General features: G+C 39.2%; 1 protein-coding gene across 1 annotated transcript in view; it reads left to right on the top strand.

Moving 5' to 3' along the window:
* The window catches only part of ATG2B (autophagy related 2B), an 80,559-nt gene that overhangs the window by 3,319 nt on the left and 56,989 nt on the right, over positions 1–20,251 (top strand). The window contains exons 2-10 of the mRNA XM_047794537.1: positions 4,812–4,974; positions 8,452–8,604; positions 9,355–9,457; positions 12,034–12,196; positions 13,002–13,181; positions 16,907–17,003; positions 17,786–17,971; positions 19,134–19,288; positions 19,384–19,489. Of these exons, the coding sequence (XP_047650493.1) occupies positions 4,812–4,974; positions 8,452–8,604; positions 9,355–9,457; positions 12,034–12,196; positions 13,002–13,181; positions 16,907–17,003; positions 17,786–17,971; positions 19,134–19,288; positions 19,384–19,489 (1,306 nt within the window). The remainder of the gene's footprint in view (positions 1–4,811; positions 4,975–8,451; positions 8,605–9,354; positions 9,458–12,033; positions 12,197–13,001; positions 13,182–16,906; positions 17,004–17,785; positions 17,972–19,133; positions 19,289–19,383; positions 19,490–20,251) is intronic.

Here is a 20,251-nt window from a genome sequence, read left to right as displayed (position 1 = left end):
CTTAATCTGAGGGTTATGGTTTTTTTTTTTTTTTTTTTGGTCTTTTTCCTTTTAGGGCCGCACCTGAGGCACATGGAGGTTCCAGGTGAGGGGTCTAATCAGAGCTGTTGCTGCTGGCCTACACCAGAGCCACAGCAATGCCAGATCTGAGCCACATCTGTGACCTACACCACAGCTCATGGCAACACCGGATCCTTAACCCACGGAGCAAGGCCAGGGATCGAACCCACAACCTCTGATTCCTGGTCAGATTCGTTTCCGCTGTGCCACAACGGGAACTCCTGAAGGTCATGTTTTATTCTGCTGCTTGAAGATGAGTGCCATGCCCAACCAAAATGACAATGTCAAATAAAGCATCCAGCAAACACTGGCTCTTGCTGATTTCTTTATTCATATTATAGTGCGCTTTGTTGTTGACTAAGATAAATCTTGGTGTGTGACATTTCAATATAACTAAATTTCTGATTGCAAATTCAGTTACTTTCGACACTTGATTTTAATAGCTTTTAGGACTTAAAAAAGATACCTCACCCAAATGAGATTCATAGATCCAAATGGAAGACTCATGTCACTGACAGTATTCCTATTTCAGTTCTCAGCTATCAATTATGCACAGGATTGTGTTGAAATCTCCTGACATTCCCTTCTTCCTTGATCTCAATTAGTTACTTTTGCAATTAATCAGAAGGTGTTACTTTTTTTTTTCTCTTAGGGCCGCCGAAGAGGTGGCGTATAGAAGTTTCCAGGCTAGGGGTCGATTCGGAGCTGCAGCTGTCGGCCAGTACCACAGCCACAGCAAAACTGGATCCTTAACCCACTGAGCAAGGCCAGGGATCGAACCCATGTCCTCATGGATACTGGTCTGGTTCCGTTAACTGCTGTGCCATGACAGGAGCTCCTGGTGTTGCATTTTTATACATATAACAATCAACTTTAAAACCTCTTTTAAAAACTCTTTGTTCTGGAGTTCCCTGGTAGGTCAGCAGGTGAAGGACACAGCACTGTTACTGCTGTGGTTCAAGTTCCATCCCTGATTCAGGAACTTCTGTTTGCTGTGGGTACAGCCAAAAAAACAACCACAAAAAACCTAAAACTCTTTGTTCAGAAGAATTTAGATTCATTGCTTAATATCTTTCATTTCAACTCCTAAATATTTGTCCTAAGAAAATATAGGACAACAGAAAGTTATTGTCATTTTCTGTCTCCTACAAAGATTCTGCTGTTTAAAAGTCTGTTTTTATTATCGAGTCTGATTGCTCAGGTGTCATCGTGCACTAAGTGTAACATCCAACCAAAGGTACCACTCTTCACCCTTCTCTTTGTGGAACTGCTAGTCTTCTCTTTGTACTGATGAAAGCCTGAGTGCGAATACAAATGCCCATTTGGATCTTAAGTATAATACAGCTTTTAAATTTGTTTTGTCTTTCTTTGAATTCTGATGCCTGGCTTTAAACTAATAAGGATATATTCTTTTCCTGTTTGGTCTCATGGTATGTATTAAAAAGAAGTGTATTGCTTAAAGTTTGTGTTTCTTCATTCTGCCAAGCACACCTGGAATTCCTAATAGGGCTCATCCTTTTGCTAGGTAGGCACTGAGGAAGACACGGAACAATAGTTTCATTTATAGAGTGTTTACTTGGTACCAGGAACCATGTTGGTAGCTTTACATATTATTTCATTTGTGCTTACAGTAATCTTAAGAAATTGGCATTATCTCTATTTTATGGATGAGGAAGTTGAGATTCAGAAGTTAAGAACTTGCCCAAAGCCACCCAACTTTGTAAGTGACCATCTAGGACCAAACACATATTACATCCAATTTTCTTTGAAAGATTTTTGAAAAATTATTATACTCCTTGTACATGTTAAAATTGGCTTAATTTTTTTTAATTGTAAGTTTAAATAGTTGAGGAGGATACTTTTTATTGTGTTGTAAATTCTGATATTAAAAATATAGTTTTTCTGGCCAGTAGCATATAAATACCTGCCATTATATATTTAAAAATATTTGAACAGGTCTTTAATAGTTGGAAATTTAACCTTGTATCTTTTCCTGTCAAACTCGTACATCCATACTACTTCCTCTGCAAAATTTTATCATAAATTATAATTTTATGTTTCTGTCTTATTGATCATGCCATCATTTCTCTATAATAGAAACATGTGACTAACTTGAAATTGATCATAGTAAAATTTTTTGTTACCATTAAGCTTTCTTTTGTAATAGGTGGATATTTCTAGTGTGACACTTTAATTCCCATTAATGATTTCTTCATTTTTTTCTGAGGGTTGTTTGTTTTGTTTTGTCTTTTTAGGGCTGTGCCCCTGGCACATGGAAGTTCCCAGACCAGGGGTCAAATCAGAGCTATAGTTGCTGGCCTGTGCAACTGGATCTGAGCCTCATCTGTGACCTACACCACAGCTCTTAGCAATGCCAGATCCTTTAACCCACTGAACAAGGCCGGGGATCGAACCTGCATCCTCATGGACACTAGTTGGATCCTTAACCTGGTGAACCACAGCAGGAACTCCCCTTTATTTTGAGTTTTTTAACGGTTTTCTTAGTGGTTACTCTAGGGCTTACCATATTGATCTTATCAGAATCTCCAGATGATCATTAGGCTTCACGGATTAAGTTTTTCCTATGGATTATATTATTATTGCAGTTATTGTAAGTGCATTTGATGAGAACAATGTAAATACATCGTACACTTGAGTAAGTAAAGAAGAACTTTTATTGGAAATATGTCTATTGATGTTACGGGTATGTTTCCCCTTCTTGATTTGTCCAGGTATCCATAGATGAATATATTTACAACTAGAATTTGATAGCATTCAGCATTTCATTCTAAATTTTTAAAAGAGTTATAAGCTGGAGAAACGCTGATGTCCTAAGTTATTAGATGAGAGTTGTAGGAATTTTGCAGTAGCGTTATCACTTAGTTCTTTGAATATCTTTGAGTGTCATGTCAAAAATATGTATAAGATAGGGAGAGTCCAGAAAACTTATTATTGGCCCTGCCTGGAGCTTTTTACATCCTAGGCAGTGTGTAAGAGAAGATCAGGAAGGGAAAAAGAAGATTATTTTTGGCATAGTGAAGTGAGAAAGGAGACTGAACCAGGGAATATGGGAAAGGAGACCCAACATGATGGCGATGCTTTAAGTCCCGACGTTCCGTTTTAGGGAAGAATATACTTGAAGATCGCGGGTCTGATATTTATACCTTAAAACCCTCCACGCCCATGTGCTCTTTAAGAAGTGTGTAGGCTCACACCGACACCAGCATGAAGAAAGTAGTAACCTCCGGTGGTAGACCGTGAGCCCGTCTGAATCTCGGTGTTCAGCGTTAGGTTTGTACATAATCATGACCCCACCTTTATGCAACATATCCTACAGGAAGTCCTTGACATGCAGATTGGCCTTCAATAAATACTTTTTACTTTAAAAGTAAAAAAAAAAGTTTGTTCTACTAACTGTTTACATTTGTTCTGTCTTCCGTCTGTTGTAGTTTAACACTCCACTGAAATTGCTCTCAGTGGGATCACGCATACCCTAACTTCAGTGGACATTTAAACATCTTTCCTTCTTGTTTGCTTTTGTTGCACTTGATCGCTTTTGTCTGTATGTTGTCTTTCCCCAGTTTTCTGGGGCAAGAGGCTCTCTTGATTTTCCTTTTACCTCTCTGTTTGCTTTTTTCCCCATAGTTTATTTTGCAGGTTCCTCTTTCTTAATCTGTTTATCAGGGTTCTCTCCTGGCCCTCCTGCCATTTTACTCTGCATTGGTTGTCTCTCCTCTCCCATGTTTCTTTATGTCCCCGCTGTGTTTATCATGCCTCCCTGAGCTCTAGACCAGAATACCCAGCTGCCTCCTGGACGCCTCACCTCTACGACTGCTCACATGTCATCTTTGGAGCCGAACTCCTTTTCCCCTTCTTCCCGTCGCAGGAAGCGGCACCATGATCTAAGGCATTGTTCAGGCCAGCAACCTGTTAGTCATTCTTCATGCCTTCTTTTCTTTACCCCTCATGTTGCCGGTTAATTCTACTTCCTAATATATTACAAAAATCCATCTGTTTCTGACATTCCTCCTTGTCACTGTCCTTGCCAAACCAATTTTTCTTTTATGACAGCCTTTTTGCTTGGGTTGCTTTTCTCCAACACATGCTCTTTATGGCAGCTAAAAGTTCTAATCTCATTAGGACACCCTTGCTTCAGATCTTTTCCATGTCTTCGCATTGCGTTTGAGATACATTTCAGACTCTTTAACATTAATTACAAGGTTTTTGGATCCCACTCACTCTTATCTACTGAGCCTTATCTCTGACTCATCACCCTGCATCACCCAGGCGCGCCACCCGAAAGCAGCTCCCTCCCCCCGCTACGGCCACTGCTCTTGTATCTCAGAGACCTGTGCTTGCTCTCTGACTTCTGCCTTTGAGTCCTTCTACATGCTCTTTATTATCTCTGTTGACCACTGTGCCCGGTTAACTCCTCAGCGTTCTGGTCTTTGCTTTAAATAAATAGCACTTCCTCCAGTGGCCTGCTTTGAATCTCCAGGTTAGGTTCTTTTATAGGCTCAAACAGTACACGGTGTATTTCCTCGTTCACGCAACTCATTACACTTTAATTCCACGTGTCTTTCATGGTAAGCTATTTTATAAGCTTAGTGAGGACCAGGGGTCGTCTTTATCTTGATCTCTGCTTCTTTATTCTTAGAACCTGACACATGTATGAACGTACTTAGTATCTTTGAATACGTTACCATCTTAAGTTCTTGTGATTTCAAAATGCACTTGGTTTCTCTCTTTAGTGTCTCAACGAGATCCTGGAGTCCGCAGATGCGCCTTTAGAAGTCACCGAAGGATTCATTCAGTCCATTTCTCTGTCAGTTCCATGGGGCTCCTTGCTACAGGACAATTGTGCACTGGAAGTAAAAGGGTTAGAAGTGGTCTTCCGACCTAGACCTCGCCTAGGTAGGTGTGTTACGTGCTTCTGTTTGTTTGTTTCTATTTTTACATTTTGGAGATTGGGAACGTAACCTAATTGCTTAAATTCAGTATTTATTACTTTTCATTGTATTTATGAACTTTTTCAGTAGATTAAATTTAGGAATGTGAAGTGTAGAGGTGTGTCTGATTGTATCTTTGCAGTTATTTCTGTCCCCCTGCCCCCGAGCAGGAACTTTAGTGTACAGATGGTTGGTTTAATTATTACCAGTTATCTGAAGTGAAGTATAGATTTACAATGTTTCAGGTATCCTGCAGATTGCAGAGTGACTCAGTTGTGTGTGTGTGTGTGTGTGCGCGTGTGTATTCTTTTTCAGGTTCTTTTCCATTATAGTTTATTACAGGATATTGAATAAAAAGTGACTTATGTTTTAAAGATTCAAGGTATTGTGCCAGAAAGCAAGGAAGTGCTCAAAAATTGATGGAGAAATAGTAAAAGGACATAGGACTGGGTTTGAAGGGGCTCCCATTGGCCAAATCTGGAAAACTTAATAATGACAAACAGTAAACAAAAAGGATGATGACAATGTTGGGTTATAACACACTAAATAAAAAAAACCAAACCCTAAGTCCATGTTGATACAAATAAGTAAATATATATGTAAGGGGGATAAGGAGAAGGGGAAAGCTCTTTCTTGCTACTCCCTATGAACAGAGACACAGGAATAGCATGTTTTCAGCCACCATAGTAAAAATTACTGTAAGCGAGGATCATCAGTGAACGCGAATACCATTCGGTGGGGGGGTGTTCAGGAACTTGATATCTAGACAGTGTCAGAATATCCCACTGTTTACGTCTTATTTGCAGAGGGAAAAGGTTCTTTTATAGTGGGGAAGATTGACAGTCACCACTGTAACTGAGTGATCACACTTAACCCATCAGTAATGGCTCAAACTGACATCATGTGTGTCCTGATGTGACGGACCAGGAAGGACGTGTACATCCTGCAAAAAATGCTTAGTCTGAGTCAGATCATGAGGAAGCAGTCAGGCAAATCCAAAATAAGGGAAATTCTGGAGTTCCCATTGTGGCTCAGGAGAAACAAATCTGACTGGTATCCGTGACGACTCAGGTTCGATCCCCAGCCTCACTCAGTGGGTTAAGGATTGCTGTGAGCTTCAGTGTAGGTTGCAGACATGGCTTGGATCCCACGTTGCTGTGGCTGTGGCATAGGCTGGCAGCTACAGCTCCAATTTTCCCCCTAGCCTGGGAACCTCCGTATGCTGCAGGTGCAGCCCTAAAAAGACAAAAAAAAAAAAAAAAAGAAAGAAATTCTGTAAACCAACTGGTTAGTGGTGTTAAAAGTCAGTGTCATGAAAAGCAGTAGAGATAGAGGAACTGTTCAGATTAAAGGAGATTGAAGACGTGAATACTAATTGTAATGAGTAATTCTGTTTTTTCCTTCTTTTTTACTATGAAGGGTGTTACTGAGGCAGCTGGGGAGATTTGGGTATTGATTCCATGTAAGGTTTATTGTGTTGATGTTAATGTTGCTTGGGTGTGTTAATGGTATTGAACTTTTTTTTTTTTTTTGTCTTTTTGCCATTTCTTGGGCTGCTCTCGCGGCAAATGGATGCTCCTAGGCCAGGGGTCTAATCGGAGCTATAGCCACCGGCCCACACCAGAGCCACAGCAATGCGGGATCCGAGCCATGTCTGTGACCTATACCGCAGCTCACGGCAACGCCAGATCCTTAACCCACTGAGCAAGGCCAGGGACTGAACCTGCAACCTCATGGTTCCTAGTCGGATTGGTTAACCACTGCGCCACAACGGGAACTCCTACACCTCTTTCTTAGGGTTGAAAATCTTCAAAAGAAAACTTTGGGAGGGAAAAGCTTTAAAGTAGTAGTAAGTCATTGCTTATAAGTATATGTGTGTTGTAGCTTTAATTACACGTATGATGTGTTCTGATTTATTGCATGCCAGCTAGTGTTCTGGGTGGTTTACAAATACTATTCTCACAATTGCTCTTTGAAATAGATAGTTTTTATTATCTCCATTTTACTGAATAGGAATCGAAGCACAAATAGATTTAATTACTTGTCAAAGTCATAGCTAATTAAGTGGAAAAGATGGGGTCTGGACCCAGGCCCTTCAGTTCTGGAGCCCCTGTTCTTAACCATTCTGCTGTATTGTGTCTTGGGTTGTCTAGTGCAGAGTGTGTGTGTGTGTTCGTGTTCGTGTCTGTATGTGTATTTTATAGGCTTGTAAAGCCATGATGGTGAATCATCTTAAATCATGAAGTTATTAAATTCTTTCAGTGGCACATGAAGTTTATAAAGATGTATTTGAAGTATTATAATCCCAAGTGCTGCCTGAAACACCAAAGTTAAAATTATGCTCATAAAATTATAGTATTGTATTTAAAAAATTGGTAATCTATGCATGGGAATTCTTCATAATCTAGTATTTAATCAATGACAATATTTTATCTTTTAACCAAGCTGAGAAGATATAGTAATAGTAATTTCCTACAGGAAGTCAAAATATTTTCACCTTACTTTGAAAATATTTGGGACTTTTAAGCAATAATTCTGGTAATCTCTGTCAGTTTGTTTTGAATAACAAGAGGAAGTGTGGTGGAATTCTCTCATAAGGGAGAATGTGGAAGGGACTTCGCAGTCATGTGTTCCTTCTCCAAGGATACTTTTCTGTTTTATCTACATTTATACTACCCTTCTAAAGCCTAGGTCACTGCTACCTCTACTTTCCTGTGAATTCCCTCAGCCAGAGATTTAGTCTCTTAGCTGTCATAACATTTTCTGTTGACTCTCAGTAGTTGCCTATTAACCTCAATTTTATCTCTTTTCTTCCACTATCTTGTAGTCTCTTTGAGGGTAGAATTAATAATTATTTCATTTTTCCACCCCTTCCAGCAAGGTCAGCTAACTATGGCCTGCAGACCAAATCTGGTCTGTCACCTGCCTTTGTGAATGAAATTTTGTGGGAACATGACTATATGTATACACACACTCACTCATTCGTTCTTTGTGGCTGCTTTTGTACGTGGTTGAGAGAGTTGAGTAGTTGCATTAGAGACCGTGTGGCCCACAAAGCCTAAAATGTGTTTACTCTCTGGTCCTTTCCAGAAAGCTTGTTGACCCCAGCTCTATAGTCCTTTGAACAGTACCACCTATATAAAATATCCATTAAATACTTGAATGAACATATGAATTAATATTTGGCATATATATATATCATGTAATGAGAGCACATGTTTCTGGACTTCTCTGTGATCTTTTTTTATTTTTTCCTTCTCGGTTATGAGGTGATCTGTAAATCTCAGGAGTGATTTTTAGGATTTTGTAACCCTGGGTAACACCGTGATGCTAACTATCTCTTGGAGGACCAAGAATTTATCTATTTAAAATGTATAATTTTAATAAATGGCTTTCTTGTAACTGTGAGAAATTATTTAAAATTAATCTATATTTTCTGCAGCAACTGGTTCTGAGCCTATGTATTGGTCAAGTTTCATGACCAGCAGTATGCAACTGGCAAAAGAATGTCTTAGCCAGAAACTAACAGATGAGCAAGGAGAAGGATCCCAGCCTTTTGAAGGACTTGAAAAGTTTGCTGAAACCATTGAAACAGGTTTGGCATTGTTGAGTATTTTCAAACATTTTAGATACTATTTTGTAATTTGGTACCTTTATTTAGTAACCCGTGTAGAAGAAAAACTCATTGGAGTGATTTTTAAAAGAATTGCTGTTCTTGGGAATTTCCGTTGTGGCTCAGCAGAAACGAATCTGACTAGTATCCATGAGGACGCAGATTCGATTTCTGGCCTTGCTCAGTGGGTTAAGAATCCAGCGTTGCTGTGAGCTGTGGTGTAGATGCAGCTTGGACCTGGTGTGTTGCTGTGGCTGTGGTGTAGGCCGGCAGTTGCAGCTCTGATTGGAGCTAGGTTTCTAGCCTGGGAACTTCCATATGCTGCAGGTGCAGCCCTAAAAAGACAAAAAGAAAAAAAAAGAATTGCTATTCTTCCTTCAGTACTTTAGAATTGAGGTTATTTTAAATATTGCATTCAGTGTAATTTCATGTTCTTCGTTACCCTAGTTTCGCCTTTGTATATTTATTATCCTTGCCTGATGAAGGGATTAGAATGCAGCAGATTGTGTTAGTTGTTGCCCCAAGTTGGGATGTAACATGGGGTAAGTGCTCAGCAAGGCAAAATATTTACTACAAACTCAGGATTTGGGGGTTTTCTTTTTAAGGAATGAAGCTCAACTTTTATTTTGTAGGTTCTTAGTAAAGTTCTTTACTTGGTATTTATTCCTTTCATTAGAAGTGTTTATTTAGTATACATACGATCTCATGTTGATGGTTACCTGTTTACTCTAGTACTAAGAAGAGTAAAAGTCACTTTTATAGACACTGTCTTGAGAATTGAACATGTGCCAGAAAATTCCAAAACTGGAGCTGCACTTGAAGTTCGAATAGAAAGGTAAGACTTCTTATGTCTGAAAACAAATCACCCTATTCTTTCCTTTATAAGTAATAAAATCTGACTCTCATGAGATTTCAGGATGCCTTTGGAGATTAGAGGTGATTAATCTAATATATTAAATTAATGTATTATTTGTGAATAAAGTGCTGTTCTCCAAGTTATGTTTTAATCCCATTATTGAAAGTACCAGTTGGGGTATAATTATATATAATATAATATAATACTATGAATATTTGTATTCACAAAGCAAGTCATTCTCTTTTAGTTAGTATCAAATCAAAATAATGGATACTTGGGAGTTCCCGTTGTGGTGCAGCAGAAACGAATCTGATTCAGAACCATGAGGTTGCAGGTTTGATCCCTGGCTTCGCTCAGTGGGTTAAGGATCTGGTGTTGCCATGAGCTGTGGTGTAGGTTGCTGGCGCAGCTTGGATCTGGCGTTACTGTGGCTCTGGCATAGGCTGGTGGCTACAGCTCTGATTAGACCCCTAGCCTGGGAGCCTCCATATGCCTCGGGTGTGGCCTTAAAAGGACAAAAACAAAAAACAAACAAACAAAAAAAAGAATATTTGGGTGGTACTAAGTTTAAGTACTCCTGTTGGAAAATTTCAGTTTTTTCATCAGAACAGTGTACCGTTTAGGTGTCTGATTAATATGGAAGACTTCTTTCTTTTTTTTCTTTAAGTGCTACTGCTGCTTTAGACTAAAACTGCTGTTTTAGGATTCTGTGAGGGTATTTTAAAGTCCATATGTACAATAGTGATTTACTTAAAAAGATATAAACACATCACTTTTAGCTTTCTGTGGATGACCACCTCAAGCTCCTATAAATAGCTGTGAAACAGGTATTTACAGTACACTACTGAGTGTTGATTTGAGGTAACGGCTCGTCAGTCACTGTTTCTGAATGCCACGTGGACTGCCACAGAGATAAACAGAATGAAGCATCCAAGGAACTTCGTTTGTGGATCTACTGGGCACCTTTACCAAATTCTAAGCAGATGTGTTCCGGTTTCTCTTTCACAAAACATACCTGTTAGTGAAACAGTTATTGTTAACAGATCTTTGAAATTAGGCTGAATTACCTTGAATGGAATATTTATTTCTTTATTTATTTTTTATTACTCAATGAATTGATCACATCTGTAGTTGTATAATGATCATCACAATCCAGTCTCGCAGGATTTCCATCCCACACCCCAAGCACATCCCCCCGCCCCCAAACTGTCTCCTCCGGAGACCGTAAGTTTTTCAATGTCTGTGAGTCAGCATCTGCTCTACAAAGAAGTTCATTCAGTCTGTCCTTTTTTCAGATTCCACATGTCAGTGAAAGCAGTTGATGTTGGTGTCTCATTGTATGGCCGACTTCACTTAGCATGATAATTTCTGGGTCCATCCATGTTGCTAAAAATGCTGGTATTTCGTTCATTTTAATGGCTGAGTAATATTCCCTTGTGTATATGTACCACATCTTCTTGATCCACTCCTCTGTCAATGGACATTAAATGAAATATTTAAAAAATATCTAAAACCTCATGAATTTAGGACAACATTCTTAATTTTTATTTAAGCTGTAGATGAGTTATAGCAACTTACCTAGGGGGAGTTCCCATTGTGACACAGTGGAAATGAATCCAACTTGTATCCATGAGGATGTGGGTTTGATCCCTGGCTTCGCTCAGTGGCTTAAGGATCTGGCATTGCCATGAGCTGTGGTGTAGGTGGCAGACACAGCTCAGATCTGGTGTGGCTGTGGTGTGGGCTGGCAGCTGCAGCTTGGATTTGGCCCTTAGCCTGGGAACTTCCATATGCCAAAAGTGCGGCCCTAAAAAGCAAATAAAATAAAATAAAATAAAAATAAAAAAAGAACTTACGTAGGGGTTCCTACTGTGGTGCAAAAGGGTCAGGACCAGGCAGCATCTCTGTAGTGCTGGGACACAGGTTCAGTCCTGGCTCTGGCACAGCAGATTAAAGGATCTGATGTTGCTGCAGCTGTGGTGTAGATTACAACTTTGCCTTCATCTGATCCCTGGCTTAGGAACTCCGTACGTCATGGGGTGGCCAAAAAAGGAAAAACAAAAAACAAAAAAAGAAACTCTCATGTATTAGTTACAGGCATTCAAGAAATGTCATGTCAGACTTTTGACTTGAGGCAGATGCTGTCTCACTGTTATCAAGGTATTTTTTTTCTGAGGAAGCACAGGAATTGTTTTCTGTGAAGCTAACTTTAGAAAGTTATTAATTTTTTCCCCCAAATTTAGGAGCCTCAGAAAGTCACCTTCTTGGGAGTTCTCCTGTGGTGCAGTGGATTAAGGACTGGTGATGTCACTGCAGCTAGAGTCTGACCACTGGGAACTTGCACATGCCACAGGCGCGGCCAAAAAAAGTGAATGTCTCTTCATGAAAATATTTACTGTAGTAAAGCATGGTAATACGGATCCACCGTATAGATATATTCTACGAAGAGCTAACTTGAACAATTCCTTTAATTTAAACAGCTTTGTGCATTTCTTTTCACTACAAGTCAGTTTTTCTAGAAGTTTCATGCAGTGCTCTTTGTTTTTAACTTTCAGAACCATGTACTGTGATGAAACTGCCGATGAGTCCTCAGGAATTAATGTTCACCAGCCTACAGCTTTTGCTCACAAGTTGCTTCAGCTCTCTGGAGTCTCTCTCTTCTGGGATGAGTTTTCTGCATCAGCAAAATCTTCCCCAGTGTGTTCAACTGCACCAGTGGTGAGGAAAACAAAACAGAAGGCAAAAAACCAAACCGTAGATTTTTGAAAGGTTTGCATGAGGGCTGTTAAAATTGCCTAGGATATGTAATATGTGCTGTTGGGTTCCCTCTGAACTGGGAGTTCATATGAATAGTCAGTAATGGAGATGTATATTTCAGAGATTTCAAAATACTTACATTTATAATTAATACCATTTCTACAAGTTTGCCGTGTATTAATTTCATAGAGAAACAAAGGATGCTGTGTCTTGGGGGGAATGGTATAGTAACATCTAATATCCTTTTTCCAATAAAAACAGGAAATCAGTGTTCACATTTACCTTACATAATGAATATATTGCTAAAAATGTATCTTATGTTAAGTCCTATCTTGAAGCTGTATAATTAAGGTACTCTACTAATCACTGCTGAGAGTAGAGAGTCCTTTTGTAAATTTGTCACTCCATAATTTATCTTTACTTTATTTATACTGATAAATTTATACTTTAATTTATCTTTACTGATTTATACTGATTTTATAAATCAGATTTTGTAATTATAGAATGTCCACTGCATTTTCTTATTATATAATATGAACAGATACTGTATTTTTTTCACGAAGTCCTTTCCCATGGTTTGCCTTTATTAAGGTACTGTGCTATCATTCATGCTGGCTGTACGGCACTGGCTTATTCATTGTCATATAATACAGTTTTCATGTCAAATACCTTCTTCTTCCTAAATTGACCATTGCATCTTGTATTTCAATTTATTAACACTAAGGTATTGTAAATAATTACTTTTTTTCCTATTGCGTTACTATAGGAAACTGAGCCAAAGCTGTCACCTAGCTGGAATCCCAAAATTGTTTATGAGCCACACCCACAACTAACTAGAAATTTGCCAGAGGTGGCACCATCGGATCCAGTGCAGATTGGAGGGCTAATTGGTAGGTTGGAGTTGAGTCTCACACTGAAACAGAATGAAGTACTTCCTGGAGCTAAGGTAAGTATTTGTTTTCTTTTCTGTAGTTAAAAACAAAATAAAACTGCATTCTTTTTTTTGTTTTGTTTTGTTTTTGTTTTTTAGGGCCGCACCCCTGGCATATGGAGGTTCCCAGCCTGGGGGTTGAATCAGAACTACAGTTGCTGGCCACAACCACAGCCACAGCAACACAGGGTCCGAGCCATGTCTGTGACCTACACCACAGCTCACAGCAACGCCAGATCCTTAACCCACTGAGTGAGGCCAGGGATCGAACCCACAACCTCATGGTTCCTAGTTGGATTTGTTTCTGCTGCGCCACAATGGGAACTCCCTGCAAGCATTCTTTAATCTGTACAGTGACCCACCAATTGGTTGCCATAGATTATCCTGTAGGCAGGGTACCCACTGTCTTGGAGTCAGTTTACTCTCAGCTGGTGCCTCTGTCTTCAAGGTCACAGAGTTCATGTGAGGATGGCCTTTGGCCAGCTGCTGCCGCTCAGGATTTGGAGCTGTCTCCTGTACTCACTTGACCCTACTTTCAGACATGTTCGTTAGTTCAGATTCTTAAAGAGTCTTTAGCATCATAAAATTGAAAAGTTTAAAGAAGAGAGAAATTTCAGAAAGCAAGTTGACTGAAGGAGATGTTTACTTACGTATATGTAAAAATAATCAATTGTGTATGTTGAATGGAATGACCATTCTTATAGTTGTACAATATTTAGGAAAAGAGATTTTTTTCCCCGTGATGTCTCAGCTTTTTTTTTTTTGTCTTTTTTTCGCCATTCTCTTGAGCTGCTCCCGTGGCATATGGAAGTTCCCAGGCTAGGGGTTGAATAAGAGATGTAGCCACCGGCCTACGCCACAGCCACAGCAACTCGGGATCTGAGACGTGTCTGCACCCTACACCACAGCTCATGGCAATGCCGGATCCTTAACCCGCAGAGCAAGGCCAGGGATCGAACCTGCAACCTTATGGTTCCTAGTCAGATTCATTAACCACTGAGCCACGACGGGAACTCCTCTCATAGTGTCTTGAGGACACTATAAAGACAAGAACTGTACTTTGTTTCCTAGGAAACAATACTGAACACTCTGGAAAATCTGGAAACTTGTATTTGTTTATTCAGTTAATAAATAATGTGTCTGTCAAGCATTATTTTCAGACTCTTGAGAACTAGTTTTCTATATAGTCAGTGTAAAATGCAGTTTAGGAAAATATCAGGATTTATTCATTTGTTTATTCACTGACCTAACTAGTTGTAGACATTTGAGTGACTGCTGTGTACCAGGCAGATGCAGGTATGAGTGGAAATACAAGCTTTGTCTTAATAAAAGATAAAATAAGGGGCAGAGGTGCAGCTGTGAGAACACAGGAGAGGGAGCCCCTGCCTGCAGATGAACCTGCATAAAAGGTTTTCAGAAGACTGAAGGACCCCCACATCCTTCCCTGGATTGCAGCACCTGGTTAGAGTTGGAGGAGAGGGAGGTGAGAATGACAGCGCTCCTACGACTGACCCCCACCTTCCCTTGGGTCACTGCTTCCTCAGACACAGCATCAGCTCCTTTCACAGGTCTTAAAGCGCTTCATAAAATAACAGAAAGGGATTGTTAATGGAGCGGAGAGCCCTGGGTCTCTGTAAACACTGCAGGGCCTCCCTCTGGAAACATCCAGCCTCTGAGGAAGGGTTTGCTAGTCCTTTGAGAAGGAAGGATCGTAGCGATGATTTCTTTAGTTCTGTTTATAGTTATAACTAGTCCTCAATATCTGTGTACTTAATTTTCATACAGATTCAGACTTTTGCACGTTATGAATTGATTTTAGATGTTACTTTTGGACATCTGTGTATTGGTGACAAGTGAACAGCTGGAACAGCTGTCTGGTAGCCAGAGTTTAATTGGAGATGTTACTGTGCTTGCCTATATGGTAATTTTTTGGTGGCAGTTGGAGTATTTGAGTACCTTTTATTCTTATTTAATGAAAATGAGTGTTCAATGGAAAAATTAAAGTTCTCAAGAGTAGCATTGAGAAACCTAGATCTCATGAACTTAGTATAGCATAGACAAAGATGGAATTAATTAGAGGTGCTCAGAGTGTCAGATCTTTACTCTCCATCATTAGACTTAAGTCTTTCAACTGGGATCAAAATGTTAGGAAGGATTTCGTGGGTTTTTTTTAGTTCTCTGAGACTATTCACTCCTCAAATCGTTTGTAAGTTTGGTGTTTCATATACTCAGTTTTATCAGATATTTTCAGGAATGCATTGTGTATGAAAATAGGGGACTGCCTACATTGAATTTAGAGACATTTTGCTTTAATTACCATGTTACGTTGAGTTTGAAATTTGTTATTTTAGTTACCATGTTCTATCTTTTATATTTCCAGAGGAAAGTAATATGTACTCTGTTCTTTGTATGCCAAACTCAGAATTACAAATAATGAGTGCTTCTATGAAAATTAGGAAGGAAACTCTTAATCATGCATTCTAATGAAAATCAGACTGTGCTTTCAGTTCTAAAAAGTTAACAGAATTTTAAATTAAAGTTCAGCTATAATCAGAGATTTTCCTGCTGTTCCCAGGCTGTCTCCTTGCTGATTCATGGCCTGGGGCACTAGCAGTCAGCCAGGAGCCATAGAGAAGCACTCCCGGGTCAGCTGGTCAGAAGCCCGCCTCTGGCGCTGTTAGATGGCCTGTGCGGATCACAGTCTTTGAGGCCCGTTTCCTCGTCTGTGGAACAGGAGCAGTGCTAAGAATTAGAGGAAACGAGAGCATCTGACGTAGGGCCCCAGTCCCCAAAGCACAGGCGATCGAGATGATGACTAGCAGTGGCGAATGCATTATCTCAGTAGTTAGACCATGGAACTATCTCAAAGTCTCTGTTGTTTTTAGACTCAGAAGAAATTTGCTTTTTCCTGAGAAAATGCCATTTTCCAAATAGAAGGGTATTTTCTTAATTGAATTCTGTGAAAATTGTAAAATGGCATCAAGATCATAGGCGTCGGTATTAGCATTAGAACTAAGAGGAGGTAAATGAAAAGTAAGGCAGGCATATTCAGCTTTTCCGAATGTAATGTAGAGGATAGAGGCATTGCCTTTGCCAGGTGTACTCCACAGGAATCAGGGTAAGAGTGGGATGGGGCCTTTATTCTAGAAGGAAAAGTGGAGAGAGTTGGAAAAGAGAAGGGCGTTCTACACAAGCACCCTCAGCCATGGCTCCATGCCCAGTGGAGAGGGGGCTTTGTGCAGCAGAGAGGGCGTTTAGTGGAGCACGCTGTTGGCAGAGAAGGTCCTTAAGCTCTAGAAAGGAGTGATCCATGGGCAAACGCACGAAAGCCAGCTTTATTTGCTCTCGGCTCGAATCAAGTTTTAAAGATCATGGTTTGAGTCTTTTGAAATCATGTTGGGAATGAATACTCTATTACTGCTGTCTTAATATTCTTTCTTGGAGACTCTGTCTCAGGGCCCGCCCTCACATACCTTAAATATTCAGAAGAGACACAAAGTATGACATTGGACTTGCCAACCTGGACTTTCCCAGGAGAATTTCCTCTCTTAGAACAACAGTCAGTGGCCGTACGTCTTTCCATTTAGATTATGTGAATCAGTAGAGAGAATCTTAGCTGAAGGTCTCCAAGACTAAACGATCAGTATTCCCCTCTGAGTGCATTACAATATACTGGGATTTGCGGTGATAAGTTCATAAAGAGTGTTCATCTTGAGTAATTTCTTTCTTTCTTTTTGAAGTTGGATATTGATGGACAGATAGACTCTATACATCTGTTCCTGTCGCCAAGACAGGTACACCTGCTTTTGGATATGTTAGCAGCTATTGCTGGACCAGGCAAGTATAAATGTTATTATTTTTAATTCTTTAAGACGTTTTGTTAAAATGTATAGCATACAAATACAAATTTTATTATTACATAGGAGTGTGTAAACTTAAAGATGTATTGTAAGTAAGCATCCCCAATGTTTAAATTTGATTGGGTATTTTGGAATTCTGTGATTAGCAGAGATTTGTATCACATATTTAACATTTTCAGAACTGACTGACTTGCTTGCTTGGGGATAGCACTTCATAAAAATGAGAAGGTATAATTCTTAAACACAGTAAATAGCACACATTTAAAGCCTTTTTTTTTTTTTTTTGGTCTTTTTGCCTTTTCTAGGGCTGCACCTGTGGCATATGGAGGTTCCCAGGCTAGGGGTCTAATCAGAGCTGTAGACACCGGCCTACGCCAGAGCCACAGCAACATGGGATCCAAGCCACGTCTGTGACCTACACCACAGCTCAGGGCAACGCCGGATCCTTAACCCACTGAGCAAGGCCAGGGATCGAACCCGCAACCTCATGGTTCCTAGTCGGATTTGTTAACCACTGCGCCACAACGGGAACTCCTTTTTTTTAAAACTTTTTGCATGACTTAATTATCAAAGATAAGATCTGTGATTCCCAGCTAGCTGCTTAGAGCTGTTGCGTAGATCTCTGATTAATACTAAATGGTGGTTTTGCACTGACTGTAGTACCCCATTGCCGTTGATACTGGATAAGTGGATTGGAGAGAAAGAATTAATTAACTCCAAATTCAATTACTGTTTTGCTTTCCTTTTGTATACTTGAAGAAAATTCAAGCAAAATTGGGTTAGCTAATAAAGACAGAAAAAATCGACCCATGCAGCAAGAAGATGAGTATCGCATTCAGATGGAATTAAACCGGTATTATTTGAGGAAAGATTCCCTCTCCGCAGGTGTATCCTCAGAGCAAAGCTTCTATGAGACAGAAACAGCTCGAACACCTTCTAGCCGGGGTAAGCGCCTCAAAAAGTTGACTCCAGAATCATATACTGTCATAATCATACACTCCAGAGCAAGGTCAGTTTCATTTTGGCTGCTGCGAAATGGACTTCAGTAATGAAAAATAGAAGATTGATGCTGTGCGAAGGTTTAACATTGTAAGTTGATATAACTACAGCATTATAGTCATGCATTGGCACATGTGCTGCAGTATCCTTTTCTAATTGTGTAGTTTTATTCATAAGTCATGATTTATTCCACAGAAAGTCAGTTAAAAATGTGGATTTAAAAAGGAGATCACATACACACACACACACACACACACACACACGTGGATTTAGGGGTTCCTTTGTGGGTTAAGGATCTGGCATTGTCACTGCCACAGCTGGCAGTTCCTTTAAATGGGAACTTTTTGTCTATTAATCTTGCTGTCACTTATATGTAAATACAGTCTTTACCTGGTTTACTTTGCATTTACAGGTTTTTCAGAATATGTAAGCACTAATAATAAGTGCTTAATAAATAATAAGAATCACTTTAAATATGGAATGTTGAACTAAATAAAAAAATTAAAAGTCTACTCAAGAAACTTTGGTCATAACAGACTTCATTTGTATGAGGGTAAACACTCTCCAGAAAGAAGTGAAATGTAAATAGAATTCTAAATAAATTATTCAACTCTTTTTTTTTTTCTTTCAAGAAATAGCTATGCCCATGTGAAGCCAGAGCTTGCAGGATATTTATACTATTTTAAAATCATGACATTTAAAAATATACCATGTAGGGGGTTCCCTGGTGGTCTAGTGGCTAGGACTTGGCACTTTCAGGTTCAATCCCTGGTCTAGGAACTGAGATCCCACATCAAGCTGCTGCATCCTGTGGCCAAAAATAAAATAAACACACACACACACTATGTAATCCAGCTTATCATATAGTTAAAAAAAGTTCACAAGTAGGCTGGCTTAGCCTTTCATTAACCTATATTCAGTTGAGTTTTTACTATGCCATTAATATCTCAGATCCAAGGAAACTACCCTTTTGGAGATAACAAAATTTAGGTCATCACTACATCTCAGAGACTCTGAGGGAAGAATGTGCTATTAATGTATACTAACTTATTTAAGGATGTACATTGGTGGAATTATAGTAAGACTGACCAAGAGTGATTCTCTCTAGAAGAAGAAGTTTTCTTCTCCATGGCCGATATGGACATGTCCCACAGTCTCTCTTCTCTTCCACCCCTGGGGGAACCCCCAAATATGGACCTTGAGCTATCATTAACTAGTACATACACAAATACTCCAGCAGGATCTCCATTGAGTACTACTGTGGTAAAGTATTACTTAATTTTTGTTCTATTCTTAAAAAGTTGCTTTTGAAATTTTGCACTTCATTCATGTGCTTCAAAAAAAACCTTACTTTCTAGCTTCAGCCAACATGGGGAGATTTCCTTGATCCCCAGAAAGACCAGCCAGTGAGAGGATCAACACTACCATCCAACCTAGTTCACCCGGCGTCTTTACAGAAAACTTGTAAGTAAAAAAAGACACCTGTTGATAGTTTGCACTGGGATTTTTAAAAACGTAAAAATTAAAAACAAGTTTATTTTAAAAATGCCATTCGACTGATTCTTTTCTTTTTCTTCACAAAATTTTCTTTGGTCTACACCATTTCATAAAGTTTAGAAAGAAAATGAAGCATTGTCCATTGTGAAGTGTTTTAGAATAGTTGCCTATTATTGTATTCCTTGTGTATTTAAATTAAGTTTCATATTATTGTTATAGTTTAGGAGTCTCAATCAACAATCTGATTTTTGTTTCACCATTTATTTACACTTTCCGTGACAGAGAACCTAAGGTTTCTTTCCTGCAAAATTTAATTGAGATAGACATAAGGCTTAAAGGAAAATTTGATGAGCAGCTTCTGGTTAATCCCTGACTTTTTCCAGTAGTTTTATTAGTGCAAAGTTTTGTTCATATGTTTCATATTGTAATTTTTTTTTTTTTTTTTTGGCCACACGCATGGCATGTGGAAGGTCCTGGACCAAGGATCGAACCTGCAGTGTAGCTGTGACCTGTACCACAGCTGTGGCAACATCAGATTCCTAACCTGCTGTGCCACAGGGGAACTTCCTCATATTGTATTTTTTAGTACTTCGGGTATCAAGGATCCTAGATTTAAACGTAGAAAGATTATAGTTTATTTTACTTGTTTAATATCACTCAAGCTGTTGTGTAATCACATGTTTTTTAAAACAAACCTCAGTTCAGGTTTGATTTTAAAGCTAACACTTG

This window comes from Phacochoerus africanus, chromosome 9 (genome assembly GCF_016906955.1).
Source record: "Phacochoerus africanus isolate WHEZ1 chromosome 9, ROS_Pafr_v1, whole genome shotgun sequence".
Lineage (NCBI taxonomy): Eukaryota > Metazoa > Chordata > Mammalia > Artiodactyla > Suidae > Phacochoerus > Phacochoerus africanus.
Note: the sequence above shows the minus strand (reverse complement) of the source record. Positions and strands in the feature narration are given on the sequence as shown.